The following is a 22,359-nucleotide window of genomic DNA, read 5'->3' as shown; positions in this document are numbered from 1 at the left end:
CCCTCCCTTCCTTCCTTCCCTCCCCCTGTCCTCCTCCTCCTCCTCTTCCTCTTCTTCCTCTTCCCCTCTCTCTATGTCTCTCTTTCTTATGGCCCTGGGGATTGTGAACCTAGGACCTCTGCACTGAGCTACATTCCTAGTCACTAAGTTACCCAGGCTGGGATCACACTTGCAATCCTCCTGCCTCAGCCTTCTAGGGTGCTAGCATTACAGGCATGCTGGGATTGCTTTTTTAGAAGTAGTACATGAAATATTTCACTACCATAATTTTACCTCAAAATATAATTACTTTAGCATGACTTATAGGTACTTATGCATACAGGTGCATTTAGTATGTTAGCATTCATGTATATGTATGCATACACGGTCAGTCACACAGCACATTATGACATTTCAGTCAACACCAGGCTGCACAGAGGACGGTGGCCCCGTGAGAGCATATCACTTAGCGACACTGTGGTCATTTCAAGTGTAAGTACATCTGTGATGCTCACATAGTGACGAGATCAATTGACAACATTTTTCTCAGAACAAATCCCCTTCTTTACATGATTCATGACTGTACTGCACATATGTGTGTATGTATAACTCAGAAGCTGAATTCTTTAATTTGTGAAAGGCAATCCAAATGATTTCTGCTTTTTCTTTTTTCCTCACGCAGTATCACAGGTAACTTCTTTCCACACATGCCTCTTCAGTGATTCTTAGTATTTTTGTTGTTGTTATCTAATAGTTCCCCTTTGTGATAGGCTTCTTACTTGATCTTTGGCTCTGGATAGCTTTTATTCTTAATTAATTAATCTAAATTAATGATTTTTTAAAATTTGTCTTTCTTCTGCCGTCATTTTTTGAAATTGACTTTTGGCAAGACAGCCTTGCATAGGATAGAAATCCTCTGTACCAAGTGCACAGCCCTTACTGAGTCCATTTCCCTCAATACTAGAGTATGCAAGGCCAAATAATAAAGGGGGGATAAGGGCCATAAAATTTGCTGTGGTAGAAGCCCAGTCCCGGTAAAATTCCCCTCATGTTTTGATGGCCAAATGCCTCCCACGAAGCATTAAGCAAACTGGAGAAATAGGTAACTTCACACTGTGCTCAAGAACAAATAATTCTGCCAGGTGTGGTGGCTCACTCCTTTAATCCCAGCACTGGGGAGGCTGAGGTAAGAGGATCACTATGAGTTCGAGACCAGCCTGGACTACATAGTGAGTTCCAGGTCAGTCTCAAGTACATAGTGAGACCCTGTCTCAAAAAAAAAAAAAAAGAACAAATAATTCTAAATTGCTCAGAGTGGTGCACACCTATAATCCCTTCACTCTGGAGACTGGGGCAAGGGTGTTGCAAATTCAAGCCCAGCTTGGGCAACTAACAGCCTAGAGAGACACTGTCTCAAAATAAAAACTGAACAGTAGGCTGGGGATACAGCTCAGAGAAAAGGCGCTGGTTTCCATCCCGAGCACTGCTGCTGGGTGAGTAGGGCACCAAACAGTTCCATCTTCTCTGTTTTATAATTTTTTTTTCTTCTGGGACATAAAAACAAGAGGCATGTGACACTGTAAGAAATACATTTAACCTATTCCTACCGTAGGCTTAAGTGCAGGTCAAAGGAATTTTCAACCCAAGGTTCTCAAATAGTAAGTCTCTGGCTTGGCAAGTCATGTAAACATCAAGCTGATGGAGACAGTTACAGGTGAAAGTGTCACCTGAAACCCCCAAATCAAAGAGGATAGTAGTCACAGATAACAATGACTAGGGCCATGGAGTAATGGGCCCTGACTCCCAGCATCTCAGGAAATACTGGAAACCAGGATTTTTAAGTATAAAATTTCCATCTTAAAAATACTGTACAGCATTGTAATGACTGCACATACCCAAGAAAAGCATGGCCATGAGTTGGATGTAGGAGACATTGCCGCATCAGGGACTTCGGGTAAGGAGAAGGGTTTTTTCTATTGCAAATCAGCCAGGGGCACATCTGCTAGGGATTTACCTGTGAGCTCCCTTTTTATGTTGGGAAGGTTGGCTGGGCACGAGTTGCTGATGGTGAGGCCTGGGGGTGGCAGGCCTTGGTTGCCGTAAAGGTCAATCAAGTTTCCGGAGACGGGTAACTAGAGAGAGAAAGGAACAAAAGCAGAAATGAAGTGTTAGACAGTTTCCAAGTTTTTCTGATAAAATCCACATCCTAGTCCATGCTTTGTTTTTTTAATTAAGGTAAATGATGTTCTATGTGGTCATTTTTTTAAAAATGGGAAAATATGAGATATTTGCTGAGAAAGTTATATGACTGCCTTAGCCAGGGAGAGGAAAAGACCGAATTCCACCCATAAAGTCTATTAGCCATCTTACCAGGTTTATTTTGAACAAGGACGCAGTGGAGAGGGTGGCAAATACCTTACCTGACACAACCACTACTATACAGCAAATGTTTAGTTGGCTATTACTGTAAAGCCCAATTCATTTCCTCTCCTTTGCACCTGAATTTTCCATCAATTTTATTCCTTCCCTATTTTTCCTTCTCCCTTATTTTCTCTCTTTTGTAAGGAAAGTCAATGAAACATGTTTTCTTTTTTGGAAAGAAAATGATTTCCTTATTGCTAAAGAAGGGTTGGTTTCCACCAAATTGAAATTTTTCACAAAGCCACAAGAGGGAGCCCACAGACTTTAAGTAGAAAAAAGTTCTACTTCAAATAAATAAATAATAGAACTGTTTAGCCTTGCTAAATTAGTGTAAGAGAATTTCCTCCCCTGTGGTTCTGACTTGATTATTAGCAGGCATTTGAATAAGTGGTTCTATTTGAAACAGGTCCCCTTCTCAGGGTTGACTTGCTCTCTGCCATGTTCAGTATTTTTCTCATTCAACCTAGCCCAAAGTGAAAGATATTTACCTGTTTCAACACAGCACTGTAAAGAGGCAGAAAGACCAAAGCCATAAAGTAACGCTGCTTGGATTATGACTTCTGGTAATGCTTCCCAAATCTAAAATTTTAATCTCTATCTTTCTGGAGTTTCAGATTTCAGCAAAACTTGTGAGTATCAATGAGTCGAGAATGTAACTTGAAAATTTGAAGCAATAAGCTTAAAGAGTTATCTTCATAACTCTAGAAATGCAAGTCGTATATGGCCTCATATGTAAATTAAATGCAAAACATGCAATTGCATTATTACGATGATTTCTTAGGGTTAAATAACAGGCAAGTAATATGTATAGCTAGCTTGAAAAACAAGCCTTTAGGGCCAGAGATTCAGCTCAGTGGTTCTACTGCCTGTCTCCTAAGCGCAAGGACCTGAGTTCAATCTCTGGTACCAAAAAAACCGCAAAAAAACAACACACACACAAAACAAGCTTCTAAGTCATCAATGAATACACTCTGAACAGATATCTAATTCTAAAATTCTCCAAGATGAGAACACATTTTCTAACCATACTCTAAAGGAAGATATTGCACATATAGTTAATACATTTAGAACGCGTATTTAAGAAAGGATTTTGGGTTTAATTTTGGGTTTCAGCATAAAGAAAAGAAAAAAGAAAAAAAATTCCATAGTGTCAAAGTAATAGCTTTGGAACTAAGAAGGAGGAAGAGGTATCTTCTGTAAACATGACTGTTCTGTATCTTTTTTGATGTTTATCTAGCACATTAATCTGATGCACAAGATTTCACTTCCAGAGCACCAGCTGCAGTGTGGCTGGTGAAAGCACAGCGGAGTGAGGACGGAGAGAAGGTGGCCGAGCCTGTGGCTGTGCCTGGCCCGGTGATCTGAACTGCGTTCTTCAGTGCGCTGCTCCACCAAAATGAATATTTTCCCAAGTAAATGAGAATTGGAAAATGTTATTATTTTTTCTCTCTGGATGGTCCCCTTCTCTGAATACCAATTGTGCACTGTTAACACAAGTAAACTGGGACTTTTATTCTTTGTTTGTGATAGTACAAGAGGGCCCTTGTGTTCTCAAAATAGTTATTTCTAGACTTAATTCCCTCAGGATAGTTTTCTCTCTAAGTGTTCTTCCACTTTCTTTTAAGTAGTTAACTTGAAATAAAGCATTTCAAAGGATCAATTGAAGAACATTCAATTTAAACATTACTGTGAGGGAGGAAAAAAATTAAAATGTGAACAGGTTTAGTAGCTGGATTATTCGATTTTTACAACTAAAACATAATTTTGTCCAGAATAAGAACTGGAAACTAATTTGAAGTGAGAGTTTACCATGGCTGGAACTAAATGCTTCTAAATGCTTTTTGCGGATTAATTCTTATTACTTTCACATTAATTCTATTGTGGTACATGTGGTTACTATCCCATCTTACATAGAAGGAAACCGAAGCAGAGAGGTCAAATAACTCTCCAAATGTCCAGTTCAGGGTCTTTGCTTCTACCTCTGTTATACCTCTTTCCTTTAATAGCAAAAATGATGCAAGTTTTACCCTAAGAAGACCATGATAAGGCAATGTGAAACTTCTCCCAATGGGAATACAGGGGAATAGCTAAGTGGCTTCAGGATGGCTGTCTGGGAATTAACTCAGCTCTGCCAAGGGGATCTTTCCTATCTGGAAGTTCCAGAGACTGCCTCTTAGCCCCCCACTGAGCCTTTCCCTTCAAGAGCTATGTGGTGCCTTCTCGTAGACGGTAGGCCCCAGGATCACAGGAAGCACAGATTATCTTTGCACCTACAGCAACTCACACGGCAGGAATTTAATGCGTGTCAATCACATCTTAAAAAGAGTTCAGGAGGATCCACACGATGAAGGAACACCTCGCTGCTCACGCAGATAGACTTAGGAGACCCAGGTATCTCTCAAAATGAGAAAAGACCATGGGGCAGGACAACCATCTTCATAAGCGCTGACATGTGGAAAAGTTCTTAGCAACCTGGGGCCCATGTTAGAAGTCAGACACTCACTGTGAGGGGTACCTCACCATGCGCATTATGTGAGATTATGCAAAGGAGGTAAAATAGCTCCATTTTACAGATGAGGAAACACAGGACTTAACGAAGCTAAGTAACATGCAAGGTCACAGAGTAAATGGTGTGCTTTTGGGGGATCTGAACCAGGTCTGGTCCCAATTCTTCAACTCCTACACACTGTGTTTTACTACTTCTCTAGTGAGTCAGTGCCAAGTCCTTAGTGGGGGTTTTGAAGAAGTTGGTGCTTGATTTCTTTGTGGGGAATATGAAGGCTATGCAAGAGGTTAGTGTGCCTAGTCCTAAATGGGATTAGATGACTTCAACGGTCCTCACACTGCAAAATGAACAAAAATCAACACTTTCATGAAATCACATCAACTTCATAATTCTCTTGAGTATGCCCAGATATCCATTTGATACCACTGGCAAATGACCAAGCTCACATCGAAGTTTTTTTGAGGTGACAGGGTCACTGCTAATTCATGCTGCCTAGGAAGCAAAATGTGGTAAACAGACGCATGCCTTTTTGTATATTTATAAGATCTGTAGTGCATACTCCCGAGGATGTTTCACTTGTGTTCATCCTAGGGTCCTGGCTGCTGACAAGTACAGTATGCATCTCATGGGATGCATTAAGTTGGAAGTAAAGGGTTCCCAGAAGCCAACCAAAGGTTCAAAGATGCTTGGGAAAGTTTGCCACAGGAACATTTATTGGGTGGCACATCATTTGGTTCTTTCAAAACCCCAGGAGGTGAGTTTAAATGGGTAAAAAATGGATTGCATCTTCTAAAAGAAGCTTTTTTTAAGCTAAGTAAGTGAATTTAAAGAACCATACCACAATGGCAAAGAAAATGTTAAACACCAAATTTCAATATACTGAGGAATTTAGTGTAAATAAGGCTTTAATATTTCTTGCTTCGGGAACTTTACTCCTGGAAGGTAGCACTTTAAAAAATTTTTTACTGTGGTTAAAAACACACAACATAAAATTACCCCTTTTACCATTTTAAGCACACAGCTCAGTAGTGCTATGAATATTCACAATACTGGGAAAAAGACCTGGAGGATTTTTCATCTTGCAAACCGGAAACTCCATAACCTCTAAACAACAATACCCTTTTTCTCCCTTTCCTTTCAATAGATATTAGTCTTTTAAACACCAGTTATTGGAGAATATGGTAGGTTTCATAGCATTTTCCGAGTCCAACCTGAAAAGCACTGGACCATCTGCTGAGCAGGCCTGGCCCTGGAGATGTCATCTTGGGCAAGGCTAACTGGTCACCATTGAAAACGGAGGGAGGGCAGTGGTGCCACTGCAGCTTGACTGAGAATTATTCCAGGGACTAAGGAATATTTGCAATGAGACTCTGATAAAACTGCAACGTAAGACAACTACACGGAGTAAGGGAAAATACAAATTTAGGCAAGGCTATAAATCATACAGTAAAATGAGTATCATATGAGAGCACTATCAGTAACACACAAGTTCCTAACTGGTTTATCAACTAAAAGTGAAATAACTTTGCTGCTCAAAGAGTCACCTCCTCCTTGAAAAACTGTCTGGACTTTCCCAGGCCAATCAGAACAGCACTGCTAACAGTAGAGTCCACAGGAGTTCCCGTGGCTGAGGTGTGCTAAGTCGGGCAGCAGATGTGAAGGAGAATCAGAAGGCCCAATCAAAAGGGACTGCACTTGGATCCCAGGGCTTTACACAGAGCTTTATCACAGGGTCCTCGATCGACTCATTCTTAACCCCTGATGTCAAATTCACTTCTCTGCAAACCTTAAATAATTGCCTGTTGTATTATTAATAAGTCTCTCAATAAATACAAAAAGTTTGAGAAAAAAGGAGGAAGCACTGGAAATATCCCACGACTTCCTTTCTGAAAAAACAAAAAACAAAACAAAAAACAGAGTCATTAATATAGTACCGTGTTTGCCATTTGCAAGGCAGGATCCATCAAGCCCAGGATTTCTTCATTATAGCTTGATTCCAGGCTAATGATGTCATCAATTACATCATCCATCTGGAGGAGAGAAAGAAACAAAAACAGTATAAAGCAACCTTAAAAGAGACAGCCGTGGTTCTTGCTTACCTAAAGCAACAATACTCTCTAGTTAAGACTCTAAAAAGTAATTGTTCTCTTCCCACTAAAGTAAAACTATTACTGAAGACCATTAACACTAATGGGTGATGATAATGATACCCAGCCAGCATTTGAGCAATTACTAGGTGTTGAGCACAGGGCCTAGGGATTTCCATGGGCTAATGTATTTGTCCTGACAAAAACCCACAGGATAGAAAGGGTGCGGGTGATACAATGAGAAGCATCTTGCCCAAAGTCACATGGTGAAGCAGGGGGTGGAGCCATGATGTCACCATGCCCTCAAGTGCCATGAACTGCCTACTCTAAGTAGGAAAGATCCAGGAAACTTCATCTTGAATAATGGCTACTGGTTCCTTTTTTTTTTTTTCATCCCCTTCCCAGCGGAAGAAAACAGAAGGTAATTAAGCTCTTTGGTTCCATAAGGTGTGTGAACGATGGATCCCATGCCACTGGCTGGCTTGTACTGGTCTCACAGTTACTGGTAAAATAAGTGTCTCCTTGTTCAGCTGCCAACGTGCATGGCACTCCCCAAGGAGTACATAAGACGAGATTATCATTACAGTCTTGGAGTTGACATTCCCACTAGATCAATTTTATTCCTGAAGTACCAAAACATTAGTTATGATAATAAACAACAGTGATTACATGCACATTGCAGCAGATGCAAAGAGAAGTCTGTGAAAACATTTCTTTGTAAACACTTCACATATACGAGCTGTTTGTGCTGGGTCTAAAGGGTGTTTCACAGGTACAGAATAAAACCTCAGCACACAGAGGGACTCTCCTCCGTACCTTTTGGCCCCTCCCATAAAGAGGCGAGGCTCCAACCTTAACAGAGTTGGGGTTGGGGTCCTGGTTCTGCCACTTTCTAGATTAAAGGCAAGGGCTGTGGACATGGCTCAGCAGCAGAGCATTTGCCTAGCATGTGTGGGGCTCTGACCCCAAAGGAAAAAAAGTGAATGAGATGAAGGGCCAAGTTTCCCCTTTAAAATCCTCAGTATATCAGTCTATAAAATGGGGGTTCGCAACGCTACTACATTGGTGGATATGGATGAGATTTCTAAATAAACCATATAACATGCTCACTGTGTGGGGAATATAGTAATTTTCATAAATTAAAAATAAAGAGTGGATTAACTGATCCCTGAGAAGAATAATTGGCAGACAGGTTTTAGTAACTGCTAGCATACTCTTAGGCTCCATTTGTAGGTACTCCATTTTATTTGTTTTAATAAATAATTTTTGAATCGAGTTAAGAAGTAGAAAAATAGGTCAGGGACTTATGAACAACTTTTGTAAATTTTAACTTTATTTTAAGAAAATAAAATTAGTGGCTTGATGGGCTATTTCAAAAATATTTTTTCTCTAAAAATAATGCAAATTGATGGTGGAAAGACAGAAAATATAGAACAGGAAATACTCTACACAGTAATACAAAAAATACAGAAAAGCAAAAGGGAGGACTTTTATTGCTTTTATTCTTCCATGTATATTTGAATCCACATAAGTATTTATTAGATGTAGCATAATTTATGCATTACATAGGATGTCGTAAAAAAGTTTTAATTACTCAAGAAATAAATAGCCATTATAGATTATTAAACTAATAAAGTTTCTGAATATATGTTCAAGGAGATTCCATTTATAAAACAATAAACAAATCTCACACTCCTTGGTATTACTAATATTATCCTATGAAAATTGTTATCCTACAAATCTGCGTAACACGGTGTATAAGTAAAATACAGCATTTTATATTTATTAAAATGTATGTATTTTAAGTACTTTTTAAGGAGTCAAAATAACTTGGAAGGAAAACATTTAATTTCCCTGGTAATCATTTTCATTCTTAGTTACTATGAAGAAAATGGCCCTGTTCATAGTGTTCACTACTTAAAAAAAAAATCAATGGGAGGGGAAAAAAACCTTTAAATCATCAGGAAAGTGTGATAAGCCACAAATATAGATTCTCATTGCAAAGTGTTACATCCTTGGGCTGCTGAGTCATTCAGTACCTGCATACACGATGCTCGAGAATGGGTGTTCATACTTGGGCACTCGCTCTCTGCCCTGTTTTGCTCTTCAAATTTATAAAATCCCTGCAAAAACATAAGCAAAAAAAGCCCATAGCATGGATTTGCAAATTTTTTTTTTCAATGACATATTCACATGAGGCTGACGGCATAGCAACAAGATGAACCAAGCTTTCAAACAAAGCACAATCTGAACAAGAGACAGAATAACAAAGGAGGGAAATGTGTCAAGTTATCTTGCTAGATGACAAATATGCACTGAGAAAAAGAGTGTTGGTTTGGGCATGGGGGAAGACTTAGTTCCTCTCGTGATTAAAATCATCAGAACTTTAAAAGTCACCTCTGAATGCACAGAAACATTTCAGAGTTCTGTAAAACTATTAAAATGAAGTTCATTGTCTCATTCTTTGGAAATAATGGGTATTCAATTATAACTCTCCTCTCAGGTATTTTTATGCTCCACATTTTGATTTTGCAACAACTGAAGGTCTATTTGAGTCTTGTCTCCAATCCAGCCTTTACCAAAGCAGATTTACAGGGCAGCAGCATTTTTATTATGAAACTCAACATATTCGGCAATTAAATCTTTGCTTCTCTGTTAAAGACTCTGTTAAAGGCTCAAATCTGTCCACACACATTCCGCACTTTTTCTTTTTTCAATCTGGGAGAAATAAAATAAGATTCCAGACATTCACAAACAAGCGGAACTTCTACACTGCCTGTCCCACACCTTTTCTATTTTTGCTTTCCCTTTTCCACCTCCCCTTCTCCACTCTCTCTGCATTTTCACTGCTTCCTAAACTGAAATGCATGGAAGGGAAGAGAGGACTCTGACGAAGCAGGAGGAGCGAGGGGAGAAAGCTTGTGCTCAGACCAGGGCAGGCCTCCTGTCATGTGGAATATCCCCCCAAACCCAGTGCTGGTGACACAAGACCGGAATGCGGCAGCCACACTGGTGAACTGGGAACAGGGGCTAGTGGAGGTGGACAGGAGGACAAGGTAGAGTCCACAGTTAAGCGTGGGAAGAATATCAACAGACAGTCACTGAGTGTAAGAAAACAGGAGAGGAGAGGAGACATCAATTACCTCTTTATCACAGTTGGAGTTAAGTGTGAGCATAGCCATGGGGCTGTTGGGCGCGCTGCTCCCCGGCACCGGTGGCATGACATGATCGCCAGGCTGGTTTGGACATGGCAAGCTCAGGACTTGGTTGGCATGTTTATTTGCTAAAGTGGTAGAAAGGTACTGCTTTACCTGCTGCCTTTGGGCTTGCTGTATGTGGTACTTGGTGGGGTTTTCAAGGTGGGTCTGCACCTGAACATAGCCACAGAGGGAAAAGAAGACAGCATCGTTATTTTTGTGTATTGGCTGATTCTTCCTTCAGGTACAAAATCTGAAACTGACTAGTGAACCAGCAGAATAAGCTACACTTGTCAGGTAGCAGGCATGTTGTTAACAGATTTGGGTATTACTAAAATGTTTAAAGTCTGACTTACTGGGTTTGGGGTAATGCTTTGCCCTATTTCATTTCCCCGGAAATTAACTATATAACTCTTTCAGACCTTGTGACCTTCTTCTCATGTCTAATCATTAAGAGTTTGCAATGATGTGTAGGGTAAAAATGTCTCCAACATACCTAAAAGGGTTTAGTAAGATTGAAACACAATCTCCAAGACACATAACTTGGTTTATCTCACTTCACTTCGCAAACAGAATGGCTTCATGGCTTTCTGTGAAAATGCACATGCATGTGTATGCGCGTGCGCGCACACACACACACACACACACACTCCAGAAAATTCATTATGAACAAAGTGTAAAATGGTTGTAGAAAATAAACAGAAACATTTCCATGTTTAAATCAACTAGTTGTGGATTAATTCCTCTCCCTTCCATTTGAACATGATTATTCAACAGTTTAATTACTAAAGGACTCAGTGAAAAAAACCAACTCCACATTAAGCAGTTTCCTTCCAATACAAAACATTCATGTGCATGTGTTTTTAAAGGCATGAGGGGAAATAAACCACCAGGATATTTTTCCCTCTTTTTTTATAAACATTAGTATAAAATTAATTTTTTTCAAAACCAATGACATTCAACTAAAAGTCTTTTCTACCTTGATAAACATAAATTAATTTTATAGCTATGAACAGAAACTGATGGAGGCAGCACAGCCACATGCTAGGGAAATAAATTCTAATGTCTACTTTATTGAAAACTCTACCGAAATACTTCTTACGGCACCAGACAATAATCAGCATTAAATGGGGGAGATTGCTGTTAGAGAAAATAGTTTGCTTACTACAAAAACACTAAAAAGGTGAATCTCACAATTTACTGCATTCGATTTCAGAAACCAAATATGAATAAGAATAAAGCTCACCTGATAGTGATTATATTCTAGCATTTCCAGCATAACAGCGCTTACGGTAGCCCCAATCCAACGAGAAACTGTAGGCTATCCTCCCTCCACTTTCTGCAACTCCAACTCGCACACTGGCTGGCATAGAGAAGGCGCTATAAACAAGGTATCCCGAGACACCGCTGGAAACTTTATCACAGCAGCCCTGCTGTAATAACCTAAGCTAATTAGTTATGCATGTAAAAATCTCATTCTCACAAGGGGCTTTTTTTGGGGAAGCCTTACAAGTTTGGTCTTAAATATTGATATCGTTTCTCCCCCCTGGCTTGACGTCATGCTTTCTTTCATAAACATAAAAGAACCTTTTTAAGGGATGAGCTATCATCACAGTCAAACTCACTGTCAGATCAAGGCCGATTCACTATTCATCTTTAGTTCCAGTAGTATTAATAGACAATGGTATTTCTCTTTCAGCAATAGGTTAAGAGCTGGATGCCCCCTTTGGAGGAGACATTCCCTAAAAGCTACTGTCACACATGAGACTTTTTTTTTTTTCTAATGGCCAAGTAACTGCCACTTTTGACTGCAAGAGGACCACCTTTTAGCAGAAAGATAGTCTATGCTGAACTTTCAAGTGTATCAGCCTCAACTTGGAACCTGGTCCCCACACGCACCTTACTCTTAGCTAGGTGGGCAGGTAACTTAATACTGACCTTGCATCAGGAAGAGGGGGTGTCACCCTAAACAGAATATGAAAAACCACACATACACACACAGAAGGAGAGTGAGGGAGGGAGGAAAGGGGGGACGGAGGGAGGGAGAGGAGAGTGGAGAGGATGTATGTGCAATATAGAAAACAGGAAATGTCTTTCAATTAACTTTCAAATTAGGAAGAATGGAAAATTTTAAATATAATTCTTGACGCTAGAGAAAAGAATATTATACACAACTGATATTTATTTATTTATTTAATAGTCATTATTAAAATGGGGAGACAATCTTTTAAGAATGAAAAATTGATATTCATTATTTGGTCTAAATGCTAAGGATAACAAAGTCGTTCAGAATGACCACCTCAACTTGTTACAAATGACTGATCTAACATGCACTGAAAAGTTCACAGAGACATTTTCAGCCTCATAAAGGGTCCAGACGTGATAATGATGAGGACAACAGACATTACTAAAATAAACATAAAAGGAGGGCAATGCGCGTAATGTGCTTATTTCACTATTACACTTAAAAAAGAAAGGGTTACACATTTAAAAATAAATGTTAATTCACTGTCAGATTCTTCTTTGTTAATGAATCAGAATTCTATGCTTTTGTAAGGAGAAAAGTGACTTGCTTTTTCCCTCGCACTGTCACTGTGGTCTTTCCTATATCTAGGATTGAGTACGCAGAAGAGAGTGCATTTTGCTCTTTTTTTTATCAGTGCTTTTTTAGTTTTCAAATAAGTTAAAGGCAGATGGTTTAGAAATACTATGCGGTGTCCAGAGGGTCTCCCACTATTTCCAACCCAAGCAGCTAACATAAATGAGGGGCGTGACTTGCAGGATAAGGTAACCCGGAGCAATGAGGTCTGTGGCAAAGTAGAAGGCGCACACCTCATTTGAAAGGAGCAGCAGATTCGACGGAAGCCAACTTTGGCTGTGTGCATTTCAGTCCAGTCCAGTCAAATCTCCCACATTTTTAAGGGCACCTGGCAAAATGAACTTCTTTTAAATTAAAAAAGAAATACTCAATTGTTTTATTGTTCACATAGTTGCAAAACCCATCAAATATATCTAGGGCTGGACTCAGCTCAGAGAGAGTAAGCGTGTGGTCTCTGTTTTACACTGTCTGTGAGGACAATCTTCTCACTGATAGTCCCTACATAATGAGAATTTCCGTTCTGAGAAGTTAAGGGTCCAAACCCAGGAATGTCCTGGTGCTTCTCTGAGAGGCCATGTGCCTGATGACAAGCAAGCAAAGGACACAAAACCTGGGCTCTAGTTCTGGCTTTGCAATTACTACTCCTGTGACTTTATACAAGTCACAAGTTTCTCCACACCTTCATGTTTTGCTGTGCCCATTGGGATTAATACACTTGCTTCATAGGTACATTTTCAGCATTAAATGAGAGCACATAAAGTATCTAAACAGGTACTCCCCATTTTGTCTCAGGACCCTTTTAAAATTTTCACATTTATTCAATTTATGCAGATTTTATGCCTCAGTATTTACCTTACTAAGGTTAAAACTGAGAATTGTTCATCATATGCTTGCACATACGTCCTTAAATGTCAGCATGATGATATCTTAACACATCATGAAGTCTTTGGAAAATCCTACCGTACACCTGTGAAATGAAAGCAAAAAAGCAAAACAAAATCTTTATATTATTCTGCAAACAGCTTTGGCTTGGCAAAATTCCAGCAAGTGAAGTGGGTCTTAAAGACCCACAGGCTCTCTGATTACACTCTGAGAAGCACTCATCTGGCACACGGTTAGCCTTCTGGCACCTCTCAGCCCTGGCCCTGTCACGTACCCCTGCGGAGAGGTGGTCTGTAGCACACGTAACTTCTGTGTATCCTGCCACCCTCAACCAGAAGAAGCCAGACCCAGACCTACCCACCCTCCTTCTCAGCATCATTGTAAGGTTCAACTGCCCTCCTACAATTTAAAAGTCATGTCAATATAACTGTATATATTTAATAGTCCACATTTGTGCCCTTTTCATTAATGGCTTCACATTAATTTTAAAATAGCCAATCAAGTAAGTATGCAAATGAAAACACATGGGTAGCTTTAAAGAAGAGAGAAACATCTTTATGATTTTCCAATAAGTTGCCTGTGTTTTTTACCTTTAAATCAACTATCCATGTTAAAGAATTCAGAGAGCAAAAGTTGAGCATAATATAGTGAGAGTAAGGCTGGGGATTTAGCTAAGTGGTGTTGTGCCCGTCTCACAAGTGCAAGGTCCTGAGTTTGATCCCTGGTGCCAAAAAAAAAAAAAAAATAGAGTGCTCACTGACATTAGCTGAGTTAAAATGCAAAAATCCAAAGGCTTTGGAATTTTTCTTTTTTCTTACTGCTCCTACCCTTCTTCCTTTTTCCTTTCTTCATTCAGATTTGAGTTGATAGCAGATCTTGAATTCAAATGGAATCACCTCCTGGCTGTCACAATGTGGTTTTACCACTTTGTAGGTGACACTGACAGGTTATTTCCCATCAGTTTCCTCCTAACACAATCCTGAAACACATCCCTTGTCACTGGGAGGTGATGGCTATAGATACCGCCATCTTGGCTGACAACAGGATTCACTAGGGAAAAAATATCCCCACCTGAATGTCTTGCTCTTCTCTTTCTATTAGCTGTTATCCAGGCTTTGGATGAAACTGAGGAAAGATTCCCATAATCCTTTCAGTTTATAATTGATTTTTAAAAATAACTCAAAGTGTTCAGATTTCTTAAGTTTAGGGAGAAAATTAAAGAGATTTCCATTCAACCAACTGTTCTTCACCACCACCATCACACAGCCACTTCTATGTTTTTTGAGGGCAACTAACAATTATCCATTTATTAGCCTTGGCGAAATGGTAAAACCGAGAAAGCTACTTTACTTAAATGAACTGGAGCAAAGCTTTGTTTTGGGTCACAAGTGCTAAGAACCAAGGTTTATTCCATCTCACAATTATATTACCAGAAAAAGGAAACAGCCAAGAAAATATGTTCTAGGACATATACTCTTGTATACTCAGTACAGGTCATTAAAAAATATAAGGATGACATGTGATAGTTCACTGATTGTTTCAGTCTGAGTAAGAAAAGCCCAACTAAATTGACTCAGCATAGTTTTGGGTGTGGAAGACGCACCCCAGGGAGGACTGTTGTCACAATGGTATAAAAGGGAAACAAAGAAGGCAGGCAGGCTTGCTTCCGTTTCTTCTATCTGCTTCCATGTTTGCCCTCTGACAGTCAATACTCAATACAATGGCTAGAGTGATCCCCGGAATATATATCATGTTATGTCAGTCTTCTGCTAAACAAAGTAAAACAAAATAAAAACCAATTGTGATTCAATACCCTCCTACATATTTTGGAGGAAAAACAACAACAACAACAAAGTACAATGGCCTACAAGTATTTAAACTAATGCTACTTACTCAGCTTGTTAGAAATGCATATTCTGGGACTCAAACCAGAGTTAATGAATCAGAATCTCTGGGAGTAAGGCGCAAAAATCTGTATCAGCTAGTTAGTTTTCCAGGGGAATTGTTAGGCACACCAAAGTCTGAGAAAGCCTACCCATTATGCTTACATCCCCACCCACCCTGAGATACCTCTTTGACTTTTCCTCCTGTTAACTATCCCGAGTGCTTACTCAAAATCCCTCCTGTGTCCTTCCATCATGTGTGATCCTCCATACTCTCTGCTTTATCTAGAACGTGACCTGGTACACGGCACTCTGTAAATCTTCAGTAAATCAAGGAGTAATGGTGCCAGTGTGGCTGACATGTATGTAGGATGGGGAGAGCAGAAATGAAGGATGAGGGTCAGATTGTGCAGGGTCTCGTAGGGACTCCTGGCAAGGATCCTCACAACTTCTGGAAAAGAAAGGGGTGTTAGAGTCCCTTACTCGTCCTGAGTAGTTCAGAAAGCTCCAGAGGAGCTATGTCTCTAGGCCAGGCAGTAGGTCCACAGCCTACTCCAAGAGATACAGGACTTTCCTTTTCTACCAGGGTCTACCCAAAGATGGACTTTTCCTATGGCTGTCATCTAGGAATTATCAAAGCCAGCAGGGCCCTGGGTTGATAAAACACAGAACCAGTTTGCCATAATGTCACGGTTAAAGCAGAGATGGCAGTTCATGGGCAATAGGATATAGGTATGACTCACTGGCCAACACAGTGTTGAGTATTACATGTTTTTGTCATTGACAATTAAAAACTGGAGAATTAAGATGTGTTAGGTACATGGATCAACTCCTCATGAGGAACGTACCCATTATGTACTACTAATGTGTACTAATAAAAAAATTAAAATAGAAAAAAACAGTTAAAACCTAGGAGACACCACACTGAAATCTAGACTGGGTGTTCTGCATAAATTGTAAGATCTAACAATACTGAACTATACCCCAACAGGCTGGTAACCAGGCAAAGTTCAGAATGAGCTTCCCTGTGTGACGAAGTGTTGACTCTTTACCCTGCCATTTTCCCACCACTCTTATTTGTAGACTGACAACTGGCCTGCTTCACTCCTTAACCTGCTTCCTGAGGGCACAGAAATCTGCAAATGCCTCCACCTTTTTACAGAACACTTTCCTGGAAGTACAGTAGTTCCCAATAAGATGCGAACGGAATCACCATAAGAATGCTTGGAAATCCAGAAGAAATGAACAATCTCATCTGCCAAGATCAGCTGTAGAACTTTAACATAGAAAATAAATTGATGTAAAATTTTAAAGTGCACATCCACAGCCAATAGCTACTGCCCTTTTCAAGACCTTTTTTTAAGGAGATCATCAGATATGGGAGCTCGGATTTAGGTCAAGGATGTCCATCAAAGCATCATCTATAAGAGAAACAGAACACTTCCATGCTAGGGCACTGTCTACTTCTTCAATCAGATTTCATTGGAACATTCAACGTATAGTCTATGAGTAATTTCCAGTTATAACAGTTAAAGAGCAGAGGTAAGTAACATAACTAAAATCCATTAATTTCTTTCTGTGATCTTTTTTTTTTTTTTTTCTGTGCTGGGAAATGAACTCTGGGCTTATCTTTGTGCTACAACCCCAGCTCTTTCTTGTTTTGATACAGGTCTCACTAATTCATTAAGCCGACCAGGCTGGGCCGAAACTTGTGACCCGCTGCCTCAGAATGCTGGGATGATGGTAGGTGTGTGCCACCATAACCAGCCCATTAGTTTCTAATAAAAAAAAAATTGGAAATACATATATAACAAGAGGCAATGGATTAAATTAACCTTGAGGCAGCCATATAGTTTAGACCTCTTAACCTGAGCACTACACTATGGCCAGGTAATTCTTTGTGGTAAAGGCTGATTTGCACCCCACAGGACATTTACCAGCATCTCTAGTTTCTCCCTATTGGATGCCAATGGCCCAACAATCCCCCTGAGATGACCACAAATGCCTCCCACTGACAGCTGCTGAATCCATAGCACATAGGTAGATATTATATCGTCATGAAAATCTACATTTTATAAAATATTTAAAGACAGGAAAAGTTTAACCTCAGTGGGAACAAAAAGCAGGTAAAACACACTGTATACGCTGCCATCCTAAACCAATTGAACATGTTCTTTATACATATGCAAAGAAAATTAAAACTAATGGCAAATCATTCAGAAAGCCATAACAATGACGATCCCTAATATTGTATTTATTCTTTTCCACATTTACTGTAATGTCCAATGAACTATTTTGTAATAAAATTCCAAATTCCACAAAAATAAAAACTTACAGATCTGGGCAAATAAAGATATATTCATGTAAAATTCCTCCCTTGGAAGTTTTGCAAACAAACAATAAATTCAGGAAGTTGATACACAATGGTAAAATTTCCCTTGTTTCATGTTTCTTCTTGAAACATTTGATCAGATCAAGAGGACCTGTTATTTATGAAATCTGTAGTCTAACGTTGGAGCCCAGTTAACATTTGTATAATAGCCAACACATTTTCACAGTTTTGTAAAGGGCTGCAATTATGTGCTTCAGTGGTACCTCAGAATAGGCCATTGTAAGGGCCAGCCATGCCCCACCCCGCCATGGGAGCTGCGAGGGTAGCATCCCACGTGCTAGAACTTTTTCACGTGCCCTAGTATAGTGCTGCCGCAGAATCGCAGAGGTCTTTTTGTCCTCCTATTCCCCTTCAAATGCGCCCATTGTCCATAGTTGATCGGGTATTAGCGACGATTACAGGCTAGGAGCATGGCTCCTTTTCACAAGGACTGACACTCAAGAAACTGGCAGTGGTGGAGTTTGTCAGAGATGAAAACATTGCCTTAGGCCTAAGCAAAAGGTCAGTGGGCAAGCCCCCAGTTGAGACAAGAGCTGAATGCTGCTAGTTTGAAGGTCAAGTCCACACGAGCTGCAAACTGGCAAAAAACAGCTGCCTCATAGCAACACAGACTTCAGAGCCTGTGTCACGAGACTGAGGGGTCCTACTGGTCTTTGAGAAATTGCATTGTCTGAGGCAGTTCCTAAGATGTGCTTTATAGATTATGTGAGGACGAAATTCCACGTTAGAATTAACCCTGCCGTGCACGGCAGCTCAGAGGTGAGCTGACTGGGCCAGGCACTGCTCTGAGAACTTAGGTGCAGGCATGCTGTAACTATTCCGAGCATTATTTATTCACTCAATTAATTGGCATTTGCTGAGCACTGTGCTAGTATTTCCTGAGCAATGCACAAGCAGTAACAAAAGCAAAAACCCTCATCGCATGAAAATCATATTTAAGTGGAGGAAGGAGAGACAAGCATGAAGCAATGAAACCAAAAAGAAATAAGCATCCCATACACGAGGACACCGCAGCAAAGAACAGAAAGCCTCTGACAAGCCCTAAACCTAACAAAAATCATGAAAACAAGCCGGCCATGGAGGAGACCAGAGGAAACAACTGGAGCCTAAGGTAGGAGCAGGCTGGCACACCAGAGGAGAAAGAATCAGGCCAACAACCAAGTTGGCACGGCTGCTGCAGGGACAGAATTGATGAGCGTCCTGAGGGAGGAGGTCAGGGCGGGATGGTATGGAGCTCTGCAGGCCCCTTGAATCTGGATTTTCTTCTGTGCTTCTTAGAAGAAACTGTTGAAAAGTATTTAAAAGAGAAATGACAAAATGTGATGGACATTTTCAAAACATCTGTCAGGGGCTGATGTGGATGAAAGGTAAGAGTGGACAGAGGAAGATTCTGCAGCCAGACATGAGAGAGATCGTGAAAATACTGGGACACAGTTTAGATATGGAATAGACACTACTGCTAGTTCCTCTGTCTTCTCGGCTTGCATCAAACCTAATTTTAACATAGCATATACAGTAAAAGATTTTCTTATAAAAGCTTTGAAATGCCTTCCCACCAAGATGTTATTACAAATGTATGCAGCTTTACAATACCTTGTATTTACCAGTATGAGGCACACAAGCTAAGAATATGGCCCACTGAAAGAGCTAAGACAGAGAGAGGCAGTTTAAAATTGTCAAACATCTGGCTGGAATTTCAAGTACATCTGAGTTCAAATCTTTGGCAAGTTGTTTCAATACTCTGGATCCCAGATTTCCATTCCTAAAATGGGATGATGAAGATCACTCACTGTCTTAATAGTTGCTGCAGGGGCAAGTTTAAGAGATAAAATGTATAAAAAATAGTTGGCACATAGTAAATGTTCAATAAGGAAATCATGTTCTCTATTACGGTTATTCTTGGAAGTTTGTTCCTAGTAGATCAGTTCATATTGCTTATCTGTCTAAAAGCATGCCTCTATTTTGAAGGAAAGAATAAAGAGAGAGTAGAGCCACATGCAACGTCTTTAAGGCATCTCCTTCTCTTTGGTGAATTCAAGTATCAGATGAGATGAAAAACGTGAAAGTAAAGGGGGAGAAACAAGAATCTTAGAGCATGGGACAGCCGCAGGCAGGAGAATCACACAGACAGTGTTCCTGCAATCTCTCAATGCCCAGCGAGCCAGCTGGGCTACCGGCACTTGATGTGGGCTTTGGTGAAACTGTAGTCTCCTGAAAACGTGCATGAAAGCTTTTAACTGCATTTTTTTCTCAGCGAGGCCTAATTTACTGAAACATGTAAAGGGCACACCGTGCGCAGGGCTTGCCTGTCAGAAGGAGGTATACAGGCACACAAGCCATGAGTTACCAACTGGTGAGACTGGGCGATGAGTACCAACAGCAAACGTCACGTCACCCTCTATGCTATTACATTTGAGACAAGCTGTGCCCATTCACATGGAGTAGGTGTTTGTGTTAGGCTTCTTTTGATTCACTCTTCATCTTCTTTTTCCATAAAGGTAGTCCTATGGCAGCATATGTACATGGTAACACAATCATTCTCAGCTGATCACAAGTACAAAACATCTACATAGGCTTGCCATTTTAGTCTGAAAACAAAGAAGCTGATTTCTTTTTTCCTCAAACTGATCAGGGAATTCGATATGATCCCTGCAACTCTTCTGTGACATGGTCAGTCAGGATACTTCCCAGAGAAACATCTTGTTAACAGGCTTTGCTTATAGTCATGTCCTCACTCACGCTCTTTCTGTGTGTTCTAGCCACAAAAGAAATGTTTTTAAAGCATATACAGGGGGTGTAGGACTAAATTCATATTAATCAGTCAAAGCCAAGACTACTGTGGTACCTTAGCTCACCAACTTAATTCGTTCCATAATTCTTCTCCAGAGTTTTGCTTGTGTTCGTGCAGGAAAGATGGTGTGGTCATGTTCACCGCTTGATGCAGAGTGTGCAAATAAAAAACAAAAATTTGCCAAATGCTTGTTTGTGAACCAAACTGTTTGCAAACAGAGCGTTGATAAGCCGGTGTTATCACTGTACCTCTTTCAAATACAATGGCCAGTGATCTGCATTTCTATCATGTAAAAACTGTAACAAACTGAAACTTAAGCTTATTTAGTTAATTGGGGGGGTTGCATTTTTCCTCATTTAAAAAAAGGAACTAATTTGCAAAACATGATTTGTCGCTCTCTACCAAGCAAATTCTTAGAAAGGTTAAAAATGGTCACAAATCTATAAAATTCATTAAAGATAAGAACAACATACATGGCAGGAATTGTCCCGTTTGCATTTTTGTGTGATAAAAATAATAAATAAAGGGGACAAAGAAGAAAAAAAGAGAACACAGGGTAGAATTTTAAAAATGATGGGAAAATGAGAATACATCAGGAGCGTTCTTTAGGAAAAAAGAATGAAAAAGTGAACATGAGGCAGTTACTGAGCATTAACTATATGCTAAGTAGTTTTCTGAAAGTTGTCAACAGATTTGCTCCTTTAACCCTTCTATAACTCTGTGAAGGATGGGCAATCATTATGCCAATTGTCAGAGTGAGAAAACCAGACTTACTCCAAATGGCTTTCCCGAACACCGTCATGTTATAACTTACCTATATAGGGTTTATATTTGCAACACAGTAAGTCTGGCTTTGAAACAGTACAGAAAGCCTTTGCAATTATTATTGGTTCCAAGGATTTGTTTTGTACGTTATTATGGATAAATCTTCCTATTCTCTCGCGGATGGAGTCCGGGTAATGATGTCAGAGCTGCAACAGGTTCCTAACCGAAAAGAAGCATCTAGAGAGCCTAAAGCAGGGCAGAAAACTTCACAAGAGAAAAAGTCAAAATGTATGTCTGTTTGGGGCAAACTGCCTCAGGGCTTTGAGTAATTTAAGGGATGAGGTTTTTTTCTTTCTTTCTTGTGGGGGATGTGAAGACAGTGTCCGCAAACAAGCAGAATTTCCCAGACTCAATAGGAATTTTTGTTAATCAAAAGCATCCAAGTATCATGAGATTTTTAAAGGAAACGTTAAAATATATAATATAGTAAAGTCTTTTATAGGAAAGTAAATGGAGCAGTGTATCATTTAAATGCCAGTTGCCCTCTACCTAACTGTAAACCACTATCAAAAAGTTAGGGAACATGAGAAACTATCATTTTACCCTTTTGTTAAATAAATAAAAGAAATAAAAGAAAAGAAAACAAGACTATGTGGTTTAGATAGAAACAGAAACTGGGCTGGGACTACAGCACTCAGCTAGCACATGCATGGCCCTGGAATTGAGCTCCAGTAGCACAAAAACAACAACTTGTTTAATAATTCCCCAGAGGTCTACAAATTATGTGCAGGACAGAGAGAGGAGAGAGAGAGGGAGAAAGGAAGAGAGAAAGAGAGGGAGAGAGGGAGAGAGGGAGA

General features: G+C 39.9%; 1 protein-coding gene across 5 annotated transcripts in view; it reads right to left on the bottom strand.

Annotated features, from left to right (window-relative positions):
* The window catches only part of Mitf (melanocyte inducing transcription factor), a 196,981-nt gene that overhangs the window by 17,309 nt on the left and 157,313 nt on the right, over nt 1-22,359 (bottom strand). For 4 of the 5 annotated variants that reach the window (XM_010636067.3, XM_010636073.3, XM_019209338.2 and 1 more), the window contains exons 3-6: nt 10,137-10,364; nt 9,033-9,116; nt 6,841-6,936; nt 1,994-2,111 (exon numbers count right to left, since the gene is read on the bottom strand). In XM_010636067.3, the coding sequence (XP_010634369.1) occupies nt 1,994-2,111; nt 6,841-6,936; nt 9,033-9,116; nt 10,137-10,364 (526 nt within the window). The remainder of the gene's footprint in view (nt 1-1,993; nt 2,112-6,840; nt 6,937-9,032; nt 9,117-10,136; nt 10,365-22,359) is intronic. The other variant, XM_010636088.3, reaches the window with a different exon arrangement.

This window comes from Fukomys damarensis, unplaced genomic scaffold, assembly GCF_012274545.1.
Source record: "Fukomys damarensis isolate Sample0158 unplaced genomic scaffold, DMR_v1.0_HiC HiC_scaffold_28, whole genome shotgun sequence".
Taxonomy (NCBI): domain Eukaryota; kingdom Metazoa; phylum Chordata; class Mammalia; order Rodentia; family Bathyergidae; genus Fukomys; species Fukomys damarensis.
This window is presented reverse-complemented; position numbering and strand designations above follow the sequence as displayed.